General features: G+C 37.3%; 1 protein-coding gene across 1 annotated transcript in view; it reads left to right on the top strand.

Annotated features, from left to right (window-relative positions):
- The window catches only part of LOC135417444 (von Willebrand factor D and EGF domain-containing protein-like), a 177,783-nt gene extending 165,018 nt beyond the window's left edge, over positions 1-12,765 (top strand). The window contains exons 28-29 of the mRNA XM_064661620.1: positions 4,641-4,738; positions 12,552-12,765. Of these exons, the coding sequence (XP_064517690.1) occupies positions 4,641-4,738; positions 12,552-12,566 (113 nt within the window). The 3' untranslated portion in view covers positions 12,567-12,765. The remainder of the gene's footprint in view (positions 1-4,640; positions 4,739-12,551) is intronic.
- Positions 12,766-13,200: the final 435 nt, after the last annotated feature.

Here is a 13,200-nt window from a genome sequence, read left to right as displayed (position 1 = left end):
TTATCTTTAAAAAGTCACAGATCACCTTCGTCAGTACAGTTTCTAAGCCTACATGGACAGTTCAAGAAGATATTTGGAGGCAGCAGTAGATACAGCTGCCACAACAAATCTTCTCTAAATCTTTTCTCTTCAGCCTTCTATAAAACCAGATAAAGCAAAACATGACATTCTCTACTTTTAGGTCTCTAATAACTAAATTAAATATTTACAACTGAAAATACCAACATCTCAGATTTTCTCCCACCTTTCACCAGGAAAAAAAGACATAGATCTTTTTTATAAGTGATAGCCCAAAATGCTTCAGCCTTCCATCAGACAAACTCAGTGGTTTTATCCTAGAACAAATTTTCCATTCTCCTGTAACGATTAGCAATGTCTAAGTTGGGATAATTTTATGTCTAAAATATTTTGAAAATGTCTCAGAGAGACCTCTGTAATATCAGAGGTCTTCACCACACATTAAGGAACTCATATCTGATTTGGAGCAGGTCTGATGTGTTTTGGGGATGGAATCACACAAGCAAAAACTCTGCCTCTTTTGCAATGATGCACAATGAAATTGCATGTCCGTGTAATGCAGTGAATTATGATTTCTTAATGCTACAATCAGCCAAACTCACAATGGCATTCCAGAGATATCTGTGTGGGATTGTTTATTTGCAGTTTCACCCATCTCTAGCTACAGCTAAACTAAAGAATTTGGCAAGATTAAAAGAAGGGACTTCTAGGAGGCACTGGTAATGGATAAAACACAATAGTCTTCCTTTATCAGACTGTAAATAAAGAGGTCAGTCAAAAGAATAGTTTTCTTCCCCACTCATCTGTAACTGAACAGAACGGCTTCTGAAAGAGAATCGATAAAATAGGTCATTTGTCCCAACAAATAAGGTGTATGGTGGAATACACACATTATCCTTGATAAATACCTATGACTTTGAGGAGCACAGTTTAAGGAATAATGGTCGAGTTTCAGACTATACTGCAAATGTAGGGAAATAGACTTTTGGAAGGACAGGTTAAAAAAGGTAATTTGAAATATTCAAAATGTCTCAACTGCAGAAACCAGAAGCTTTATAGATTAGGCTTCTTCTACTAGGTTTTTTTTTTTTTTTTCTGGTTTGATTCTTCTTTTTAGCTTTCATGACAGCAGTAAAAACATTCAAAAACTTCCTTCTGTAAAAAGAAAGAAACAGTATCCAAGGGTCACCTTGTGTTCCCATTAGAGATTTCCTTCCCATTCCATATTAGATATCCAGTCTAAAGCTCCAACCTATGAGCTGGAGGGAGGCAAGGCTTTCCCTTGCCTCCCATGGTGGTAACTCATATCTCTATTTTCATGAGATAGGAAAGAAACATTAGACCAAATAAGTCAACACCTGGCAGTACAATCTCATTATCCCAACAAATATAGCCAAAACACAACCCAGTACATTCAGAAGGCTTCCAGCCAGGAGTATAAATCTGTTTTTTAAGGCCCTGAATGCAGGATCAAGGTATAATTCTGATAATTAATTATAAAGTATAAGAAGGTTATAGTTGTGAAGGATCTTCATCATTAAAATTCATGCTGCTATCTTCTGTTCTAATATTATTGAACCCATACCGGCTCCTCATTGCCCTTCAGAATATCTTCTCTTTATTTGCATGTTATAAGTGTCAAGCTTATGGCCTTATAATTTCCTCAGTATTCTCCCCCGTTCTCTCTCTGCCTTGAACAACATCTCAGGCAGGCTTTCTTCCAGCCTTCCTGTGTAACCCTTTCAAACCTTAAAAAAACCAGAAAATTCTTTTGAAAAGAATGTCGTTTGCATGCAAATTATAGCTCTGTTCTTTTAACATGCAGGGATAAATCTCTTTCTGTAATTGGCATTTATTGATTATAATTTTAACATAAGCTTAGCTTGTTAAATGACTTTGCTGAATCTGTACAGGATAATGCATACATAGCCAGTGTCATTTTTAGTGTTTAGAGGCTTAGCATCCCTTGTAAATACATTTATGAAATATTCATTTGAACTTCAGCTATGTTATTATCCCCTGTGATGTCAATTCCAATTTTCCTCCAAAATGTTTTTGACTTTTCTCCTGACTGAGCTCTTGTTTTTCTAAGCACTACAGGAAGAAGCAGGAGGTGGACATAGAGAGACAGGCAGGTAGCAAAGGATGAAAAAAGGAAGGAATAGTTTCCCTCTCTTTACTTTGTTTGCATCAGAAAAACCACAGGGAGAAAAACAACAAAAAAAAAGCTTAGTACCTTATCTAATGTCTCTTCTTCTGCCCATGTCTACCAGAACACCCCCAGATGATATAGGGGTCTATAGAAAAATCTTTGCATTACCTGTTCTTACTTGATCCACTACCAAGCTGAAAGGAGAATCAGGTTCCATTTTTCCCCAGCCCAAGTTCATGTGAAATGAAAAATAGAAATTGATACAGTTGTCTCATTAATAAGAGTATCATACTGAGTTCTTTCTCTTCCTACTTATCATGCAGAGGAACAAAACTGGAGTGGGCACAAGGAGACCCTTCTGCTGACAATGCTAACATGTTTTTGTTCCAGTGAATGAAATTTTTTGCAATTATAAATCTGAGCCCTTTCAAGGTTCACGGAGGAGCTGGAGAATCGTTCAGCAGCTGATGAGCTCACTGTTCTAGCTCGAGTGTCATTCCATCCCTCCTCTGTCCCATCCACACCCAGAATTCAAACTTGGCCTTTACCTTCCAGAAGAAGGAGAAATTCAGAAGTTTGCAATTGCCCGTTCTGGACCTTAAGGAATGTTTTGCAACAGACACCTAAAAAAAATGTGTTTTCTTCTTAAAATCTTGTTTCAAGAAAACAGCACTTTTACCTTTTCGAAACATCAGAAATACATCAACTAGCTCATACACTAGGAAAGCAAGTTCCCAGCTCCAGGTCACTGGAGTCCTACAGCAAATCACCACTGACACAGCTGACTTTTCAAACAGGAGCACCTGAAGGTCAGCAGCACATGCAGGTCTCTGTGTGTTCTTGTTCTGGACACGTTACAGGTCAGTGGTTCTGACACAACATGAACGCTCAGTACCTGACTCTACTCGTAAGGGTAAGAGCAGTTTGCAAAGCTGTTTACAGCCTCTCCTCTTTGAGATGTGTACAGTGGCAGTAAGTCTGGTCCTCCTCTGCCCCATAGCTAGCAGGTCTGAAGTTTGCTGTAGATATTTAGAGTTTAATGTTCCCTACTCTGGCAAAATCTCAGCCTCCTCACTGAATGTTAGCTGCCATGGTAATCTGATAGAACAAAACCAGTACAAATTCCAGGTGTTGTTCAACGTCTTGCCATTGGCCTCCCAAGGTCATTATAACAATTATTATAACTCTGAGAATCACATTTGGAAAGCTTAGGATCTCATAGTGTTTTCTAAAGGAACTTCACTACCCTGGTCTAGCTCTGAGACTACCAATCTCAACACAAAGTATTTGCATGAACTCAAATCTGTGTCAAAATCAGAACCTAAGTCCAACAAACCGGCAGTTTGGAAGCTGATCCTTAAGCCCCAGAATATCTTAAATCTGTAAAAAAATCCATCATGGGGATACAGCAAATTATTTAAAACCAATGGAACATTTTGGTCTGTGTTGAAGGAGATGGTGTAGGATCATAGACATGGCTCTACTTTATTTTCAGCTCTGTCTTAATGGTGCATGGTTGGCAGCTTCCTATATGCCTCTGCCACACAAGAAAATATAAAAAGCCACTTGTTGATTCACTTCTGACCAGTTTTGAAGGCATTTAATTTGGCTGACTGTAACTAGGATACAATAGTCTGGCAATATTTATGGAAGGTTTAACTCATGAGATCTAATTAAAATACTGTGACATGTGTGTTCTTCTTGAATTGGTGCCCTATGAATTGGCTGTTCTCTTTCCTCTATGCCAAAACAATGTCATAACAATAGAAACTGCTAATGAGGATAAAAAACTAGCTGAAATTTGATTAATTATTTTTTCTCTCTTAAAAAAAAACACACCATTGATTCTTTTATTAACAGAATATCTTCACATTAATGGGCCTCTATGAATACTAGACTATGGTATTCTAGATAAGATAAAAAAATTTTCTGATTCCTTTTTCCTTGGGATAAGTAGCTTGTTACTGATTCTGTGTGCCCATGAAATCACATGTTCTTATACCCTGGTTTCCAGAGGTGCAAAGTGTACAGTTCATCAAATTCTCCCATTTATTTATTTATGGTGTTAACATCACCTTTGGAAGTACATCTTTAACATATTTTTTCATCTCAGCTCGAGACCCCATCTTTTAACAGCTCTTATTGATTTTGATTGGAACGAAAGAAAATCAATTTTGGCACAAATCTTACCCAAACATCAATGCCCAGAATGTATCCTGGCTTTCAAAATTAGGCCTTGAACTGTTCCATTTCCTGCTGAGCCGAGGTTATTGCTTTGCTACAGTCTTCCCTTTCCCTGTCATTGGGAAAAAAGAAAAAAAGTAAAGGAAATGGTAAACATAAGAGACACATAGGCATAAAAAGCCTGTGAAAAAACATCTTTAATTTTCAAGAGCACCTAAATATTCAGTTCCTAATGAAAAGACTTAGAATAAGTGTATTTCTAAAAAATTTTGTCTTTCATTTTTAGCACTTTGTGAGCAAAAATGTCTATTCGGAAGCAGATGCATAAGACCAAATGTCTGTGCTTGCATAAGTGGCTACACTGGTTCAGCATGTGAAAAGAAGGTAAGGTCCAAACCCACTGACTCTTATAGTAAGGACAAAAATATTCAAATGTAACTGAAGTTGTTTACAGGTAAATGGATTAAAGTTTTGTTAACCTTATGGAAGATGTAAATAAGAATATTTTAAAGGGAGTTTAATGGTTGCTCAGCTGCAAACTAACCCTGTATCCAAGTTCTAGATAGAATTTTCTCTTATGGAAGTTTAATATTTCAAACATAGAACCCTGAAAAGATGTGTCTATTCTGGTAGTTGGGGTCCTCCTTAATACAGTGTTCCAGTCCAAACCCACTAATCATCTACAGAGAAAAACCTGGAGAAAAACATCCAGTTGCAGTCCAGGCAAATCTGAAACCTTTTTGAATTGCAAGGACAACCTGCTCCTTCCTGCTAGACACCCCTCACTTGCTTTTCATCGCCCTGCATTCCTAACTTTTCCTCCTGTTCACAACATGAAATCTCAGGTCTTGCACCCAGGAGGTCAGTGAGCAAAAATTGCTCTTGTTCCCTCCTTCTCCACTCCAGTTTCCAAAGTCCACAGACAGCTCACTTCTTCATGCTGAGCTTGACCTCAAACTCTGCATCAAATATCACTACAGACCTATCCAAAGGTAAAACACCAAAGCATTCTCATGATCAGAGGGGGATCTTTGTTACTTCTCCAAGTAACTTTGTTAGAGGCTCTTTTCCAAGATGAGTCCAGTTCATGCAAATATGTTTTGTATGAATTTGAGAAGCATTGAGTTGAGAAATAAGATATATCCAGCAACCAGCATGGTTTGCAAGGTTATAGAACATCTGACAGCTGGGCTTGACCTGACCCTCACATCAATTTATGTCCTCAAGTCCAGTTTATGCCCTGCATCACCACTAAGACAAAACTGTCTGGGTTTTTTTAAGCCACAGTCATTTCCTGGAACTCAAACACTATTCTACTATTCCACTTGACTGACCCAATTTCCACATCTCCAAACAGGAGGGTTGCCCTTTCATTTACCTACACTGAAAGGCTGGGGGCAAAAATCAACGTATTTTCCTTTCAATTACACAAAGCATTAAGAGAAACCATGAAAATCTGTTCAGACAGTCACTTAATTCTGTTAATGATAATTAGATTTTAATATCACAATTAAAGTTCCGTATAGATTTTCCTAACAGGTACATTCTCATACTAAACTACAGCTCCTACACCAATAAGGAAATGCGGCTGATGTAGATAAGATGAGTAAGTGTTGTAATTTTCCATGTATAAAAAAAATCTATTAAACAGGTTGGCTGTGGCCTAGGAAAGTGAAGTGCACATTTTCTCAAATAATTAACAGAAGAAGTCTAAATGGAAGCAGGGATAAGACAAGATAAACTGGAATTATTCTATGCTCGTGCTTATATCCAGGAGAATTCCCTTTCAAGGGTCAAGATTTGCCCTTTTGGATCCATCAAACCAAGATTCCCAGTATTGCTTTAGAGCATCATTCTAGTTGTGGATGTGCAAGGATATTTGTCATTTCACAAATAAAGTGGAACTCTGTTGCAGTTAAGAGAAAATACTAAAACAAACAATCAGCCCTCCTTTATCACATGAATAAACTATTACACACTAAATCAGTCCTGAAAGAAAAATAAAGCAGAAAAAAAAAAACTTTTAAAATAATGTGTGTTCAAAATGGCAAGTCATCAGTGGCACATGCAAACACACGTGTCTCTCTAGCAATGATTCATCTCACATTTTTTAAGACTGTCTGAAGCACTCTTCATTTTCAGGGCTTATTCTGCAGAAATACTGATTGGCCACGCTGATATGGACGTGCATTGCTTTGATGTGAAGAAGGAAATGTTCTGAATAAAAGGGACTTAACAGGTTTCCTTCAATCCATGAGCCTTACTGAAAGCTAGAATCAAAGCTAGTAATTAAAATTATGGATTTCATGGTGTCTAATTTAAATTACATGGCTTATGTTATATGAAAGCAAATGAGCTACCCCTGCAAAAAATCAAAATTATGAGACATCAAAATACAAAGATCATTTACTAGCATGGATTATAGTAAATTGTACACATACCCATATTTCTGTAAAAAAGTTGGGACAATAGGCCTCCCAAGAGTTTCTTTATCAGACTGGGTTGGGTTTAAGCAAACAATCTGAATAGGTTTTAATCAACTCCTTCTCCAAACCTGTCAGTCATGGAGATCTCACAATTTATCTAAGTAATTTTTTAATTATTTGACTACATTATTTGAGCACAGTTTTGCTTTTCCTGACACTAAACATAAACCAAATCTGTTGCAAGCAAAACTGATACTTCTTGGGGCAACCTTGATGGGAAAAGTTGGCGCAGTTCTTTCAGTGACAACATTTACATGTCTGAAGAAAATTAGAGTCTCTGCTGCCTGATTTTATCCCATTTTCCAAAGCTAAACCAACCAAGTTGCAAACCTTGTTCTCTGTTACTTGTTTAAACTCCAGTTTCTCCATGTCCTTCCTGATGTGCCCAGCAGATGCTTCCCTGTGTGGCTCTCCTGTCTCTGATTAATAAATTTACAGCAAGAGATTTACATTTTGCTGTGACAGCCTTACAAGCAGCTCAGTCTTTTCCACAGTCCTGACACCTTATCACTTATTTCCCATTTGGCATTTGTGCAGTTGACTTTTCCTCTGAAAGCACCATCTTTATTGTCTTTACTTAATTTTCTCTTATGGATTTCAAGCTGTTTCACCCATTTATCAAAAAGATTTTTAATTCTAAGCCTGCTTGCACAGCATCCAAGTGCAACATTGTTCAAAAAGGTGACATCTCATTGTCTAATACATTAATGAAAGTGGAGAATAGTAGAAAAATCAGGACCTACAGACTTGATAAAATTATTTCTTGATAATGCTTTCTCAAACAGGCTTTGCTCCTTACTTATTTGTTATGAATCATACTTACTGGCATGACTGTCTGAGTCAGACCAGAAGCCTCTCTAAAGTGAAAAGCATCTGTTCTTTGTGGACAGAGTGGCTGCTTCCCTTACTAAGCTTGAGAAGCTTATAAATTGACTGTTTAATAATTTATGGTAATATCTCTCCAGATACCAACTTGGTCTGAGTCTTTGGCTGTCATTCTCTAACTTTTCCTTCTTTTTCCTCATTTAAAGGGATGTACTATGCTTATTGGGACTATTTATATCCTTTGGGAGTTCTCAAAGCAAATCACTGCTGCTTTAGAAACCGCCTCCTTAAATATGCTGGGGTAACTCATATGTGAGGATCTCTTGATCTGGAAAAGCTGCTTCATGTAAAGACCCTTTTATTTGCTAAGATGTTCCATACGGGGATTTAATACACAGTAGATAGTATCACATAAATTCAAATCCCAGTTTATTGCCCAGCCATTTAACCTTGTAAACAGACCTTAAATCTGACTTTTCTGAATTTAAATACTCAGTTCCTTACCTATTCTCCCTTGCATTCCTGTTCCCTTGTTAAATCTGATCATGTCAAACCTTTTGTCACATTTAACCTTTCTGAGAAGACTGAAGAAAAGGCACTGAGCACATTAGCCTTGCCTGTGTCATCTGCAACCTTCTCTCCTCCCTGCTGGATTCACCACTATCTTTTGCCGTGGGAATTAAAACTCATGCTTTGCTCTGTTTCTGTTGCGAATCTTCAAATAATGGGAACAATACAGTAGCAGTGACACGCAAAAGTTGTCAAAAAAACCCTGGATTAAATTGGAGAGGAACAGCCTTTTCCCTTCCTTCAGCAGCAGCTGACAAGGGATGTTCTAGGTGACTGCGCCTAAAGCTAAGTGAATCCTGCCATCCTCCTTTTCCTAGGGGAGGAGATGCAAGGTAATTGCCTCTTTTAGGCAGTTGGGAGAGTTAGTGAAATCAGTTAAGGAGACTGATTTCTTCCTTTAAACTTAATTTTTGTTCTTCAATTTATTCTCACAAAATTTGAGGGGAAAATTCATTTTTAGCAGATTCTTTTTTCACAGTGTAGACTGAAACCACTGAGGAGACAGATGCAGGCAACTGGAAAAAAAAGACCTCACTGCAGAACTTTTTTCCTACCATCTAAATAGTGCCTGGAGTCTGGTTTTGCCAGTGCATTTGGAAAAGCTGGATGGCCCATATTTGCCCAAACAAGTTAATTCCCCTCTCCCTGCTGTAATCTTCAGTATTGTTCCCCGTTGTGCATATAAGATTCCTGGAGGAACAATATACATATCCCTAAATTATTCATCATCTACATCCTATTCCTCACATTTATATTGCCAATTGATTTGCAATTCATTTTCTGACATTTTTGGTTTACTTTGTTTTGGGCTTCTGCTAAACAAAGCCTGCCAACAGCATTCCTCGGAAGGCTAATGAACTTGCTAGAATAGCAATCACTCTCTTAGAAACCTTCTGCGTACTTTTAATTTGTATTGACTCTCTGAGAGATCCAGATAATTTAGCAAGTTTTGTGGCAGACATGAAGACAAATGCTCCTGCTGACTTTCGCATTCAGAGCAGCCATTAGAGCACATTTATTCGGGGCTGCAAGGGGTGACCCAAACAAAACAGACTAAACAAACCTCGTTTCCAGTGGAACTACAGTTAAAAACTTTGGCATTAGTCCCAAAAGAGACCAAGGCAATCACTGCATCATTTCGTACAACTGGGAGTTTTTCCTAAAGCTGAAATTGATATTGTATCTGTTGTCCTAACTGATACCATCATGCTTTCCTTGTTGTTTTTGCCTTCCTAAATGGATTAAAGTAATAGCATTAATTAAGCCGACAGAATTAATTTAAGTTAAACAATGTCATCTAGTTAGATATAAATGGTACATAATATTACACTACAAGCTATCGTGATGGTGTATTTTCCCAATAAGAGTTTAAATATTAATGTGCTAAACTTGTCTGTCTGTTGAATATTTATTCTAAGGCATAAAGGTACTGAGAAATGTAGCCTGTTACAGAAAATAATAATTAAGAACAGGCATATCTTGTAGTAGATATTTTTAGCAGTGGAATTTAGCAGTGAATTGAACAGCAACAAGACATTCATTGCCTAGGAATGAACCCAATGACTACCTCCCAAAGATTAAACATCCTATTGATTTCAGTACAGCCTGAAAATACATGATGTTTTTAATAAACAATTTCTCATATTAGGCAAGCCTTTGCTGCAGCTAGTGACCTTCACATCACTATTACTTTCTTCATTTATACATTGAGAGACATTAAACCACAAATCAGGGTGCTCGAGTTATACAAGCTGTATTCAGCATCAGTCAATACACAAGTTAGTCATCTGTGGAGTTTTATGAAAAAATGGCTTGACTCTTTGTAAGTTATTTGACAAGTAAATGAAAGTAATATGAGGTTAGCAAGGCAAAGTCAAATGAAGTATCGAGCTACACATGTATGTTGGTCCGACTGTTTGCACATTACAAAGGAATCTAAGGGTATTTAATGCAATTAGAGTAAGAAAAAAGACTGACTTCCTCATCATATAACTGAACACCTTCGAGGCACATCGTTGTTCATGTATTCAGGTTGAATTCAGAGGCATCATATTACACTCTAATTAATCTAGACCTGAAAGCACCCAAATGTCCAAATAATTCCACACAGAGATGTGCCCCACCAAGTGAACCTGCCTGCTCAGGTCCCTGCTAACCCAGGGGTGGGTCTCCATGTGTGCTCCATCCTATTGGTGACAGAAGCTTGTCTGGTTCTTAAAGGATTTAAAGACCTGTGGTAATGTTCAGTGTGAATACTTAAATTCCCTTTTAGTTTCAGAGAATCTTATGATGAAAGAAAACTTATAGAAGTGTTCCTTTTGGAATTCTGCTCCTTTCCTGCAATAAAAGGGTGCACCCTATATATTCTCCTTAAGACAGAAAAGTATTTCTGATTTGGAAATCACAGTGTCTTTCTTCAGTTCTCATTAGCTTTTCATGAATAGAGGAAAGTTTTCCTTTAGGTACATTGGCTTGAATTGACACATGCCTTCAGAATGGAGTTTTGGGGTGGTTGCAGACAGGTTTGTATAACATGAATACTTAGAAGTCTCTGCCCTATTTGGTACTCAATACATGTTCCAACTTTCTTCACACATGATTCTACTGAAAGAAAACAGGACTGGGCCTTTGCAGCACATTAAATTTCATAATATGTCCTACTTTGTATATAAACATAAAGAAATATATATGTCCAAAGAAGGGCAAGGGAGCTGAGGAAGGGTCTGGAGTACAACTCTTAAAATATGCAGCTGTGGGAGCTGGAGGGGCTTAGCCTGGAGAAAAAGAGCCCCACATGGGGACCTTCTCACTCTCTACAACTACCTCAAAGGAGGCTGTAGCCAGGGAGGGGTTGGTTTCTTCTCCCAAATAACAAGTGACAGGATAAGAGAAAATGGACTCAAGTTGCACCAGGGGAGGTTTAGGTTGGATATTAGGGGAAAATTCTTCAAAGATGGGGTTCAAGCAATGTCACAGATTGCTCAAGAAAGTGGTGGAGTTGCCATCCGTGGAAGTATTTAAAAGACATGGAGATGGGGCACTCAGGGGCATAGTTTAGTGGTGGATTGGCAGTTCTGGGTTAACAGTCAGATTTAGAGGTTTTTCCCAACCCAAATGGTTCTGTGATTCTATGATTTTATATACATATAAAATTTACATATACAAATATGCATATCTAAAATCCAGACAGATATTTCTGCATAAATGTGTATACAGATATATGGAAATATGTAATATGGCAGAGACATGCCCATATATTTATATTTGACCTCAATAAATACATATACTCTTCTAGATATTACACATCTTTTGTTCATGTAAACTCAAATCTTTGTTCTAACTAAAACTGTCTAAATTGCAGCAGGCACTTGTAGGAGTCCTTTCATATAAAATAAACATGCCATGTACTATTCACAAATAAACAACTGCTGCCTGGATATATCACTACCAGAAACTAAGGTAGGGTATTTTAGAGTCAAACTGGGAAGTAAAATTTGGATACATGATGCTAATATCAAGGTTAACCTGTCATATCAAATACAGATATATCAAGACTAAGGAGCACCTTTCTTCTTGTCCTAAATAGTAAATTAATATCAACCTCTTTATGTGCTTTATAATATAGATTTCTATAAAAATGCCCTTCAAAATGGGTTCTTAAATCTATGTGCTAGCATAAAATAAAGCTTTTCATATCATCTCTTATCTTGTTTTGGGATAAAGAAAATTTGCTCATGTATTTAAACAAGGATGATATTCTTGGACAACTTCTGCTGCATGAAAATGGGATAAGTGCACTGAAACACTTTCAGGCAAGAAGCCAACAATCTCCATGCATTGTACAGAAGTGGCAGAGTGATTTTTTTTAAGGCACACCTGCTTTAGATGAAAGAAATTGAATTCCAACTCCATAACTGTCAAGCACCACCGCAAATAATAGAGCCTAAGCCTAATCATTTCAGCAATATAGCTATTTTCCTGTTGAAGCGATGGAGCAGAAATCAGCTATAGCTAGATGATATCACTTTATGTGCATGCTTTGGGAACAGTTCCATTCATCATTTCACTGCTTAATCCCTTTCAAAAACATGTTCTTCATTCCCTGGTTAATAAAAACTTTGGTTGCCTAAGTCAAAATCATGAAAAAAACCCCAAAAGTGGACTGTGATTTTGCCATAATTACATAAATTCCAGAAAAATACAGCAACTACAATAAATCATTGGAGCACTTGCACGTAATATTTCTTACATGACTTGCATGAGTCTGTTTCTTCTGCAGTTCCATAAGCAGCTGAATCCTCATTTCTTTTTTACAGCTCCCAATAGGATGAAGATAACAACAGGACAATGAAGACAATAGTTTGGGTATCAGTAATCGGGAACTGAGCACGTTTTTCATTTGGGAAGATACAGTGTGAAGAAATTGCTAGTTCTCTCCCTTTTAGCCTTATATAATCTCACAGAGAAGAAAAAAAAAAAAAAAAGCCAAACCTCTTCTCATATGTCAATAAACCTACATTTATTTTCAAACCTGTCTGTGGCAAGACTCAAATTCATGATCCACGGCTGTAGTGACACCAACACCACTGCTCCTGACATCAAAAAGGTTTCACAGACCATGGTACAGACCATTTTATAAAAAAAAACTAGTGCCATGTTATTCTGATTTCATTGAAATTTGAAGGCACAGATAAATTTCCTCTTTTTTTTTTTAAAAAAAAAAAACACCAGGTATGTCCAGAGAAAAATGAATAAATAAGATCCTGGAAAATCTAGGTGCTTTCAGAGATTCACAACTTAATTTGAAAATTCGTATTTACAGAATTCTACCACTGGCTCACCTATGAAGGGTCATGTGTCTCATCACACACAGGTAATGTTGTGGAAAAATTGGAAGAAGGAGGAGGAAGGAAGGGAATAAGGACAAAAGCTATAAGTTCACTTGGGAAGAAAGAGTCCTAAAGT

This window comes from Pseudopipra pipra, chromosome 7 (assembly GCF_036250125.1).
Source record: "Pseudopipra pipra isolate bDixPip1 chromosome 7, bDixPip1.hap1, whole genome shotgun sequence".
Lineage (NCBI taxonomy): Eukaryota > Metazoa > Chordata > Aves > Passeriformes > Pipridae > Pseudopipra > Pseudopipra pipra.
The sequence above is the reverse complement of the archived record's forward strand: the minus strand, read 5'-3'. Positions and strand labels throughout refer to the sequence as shown.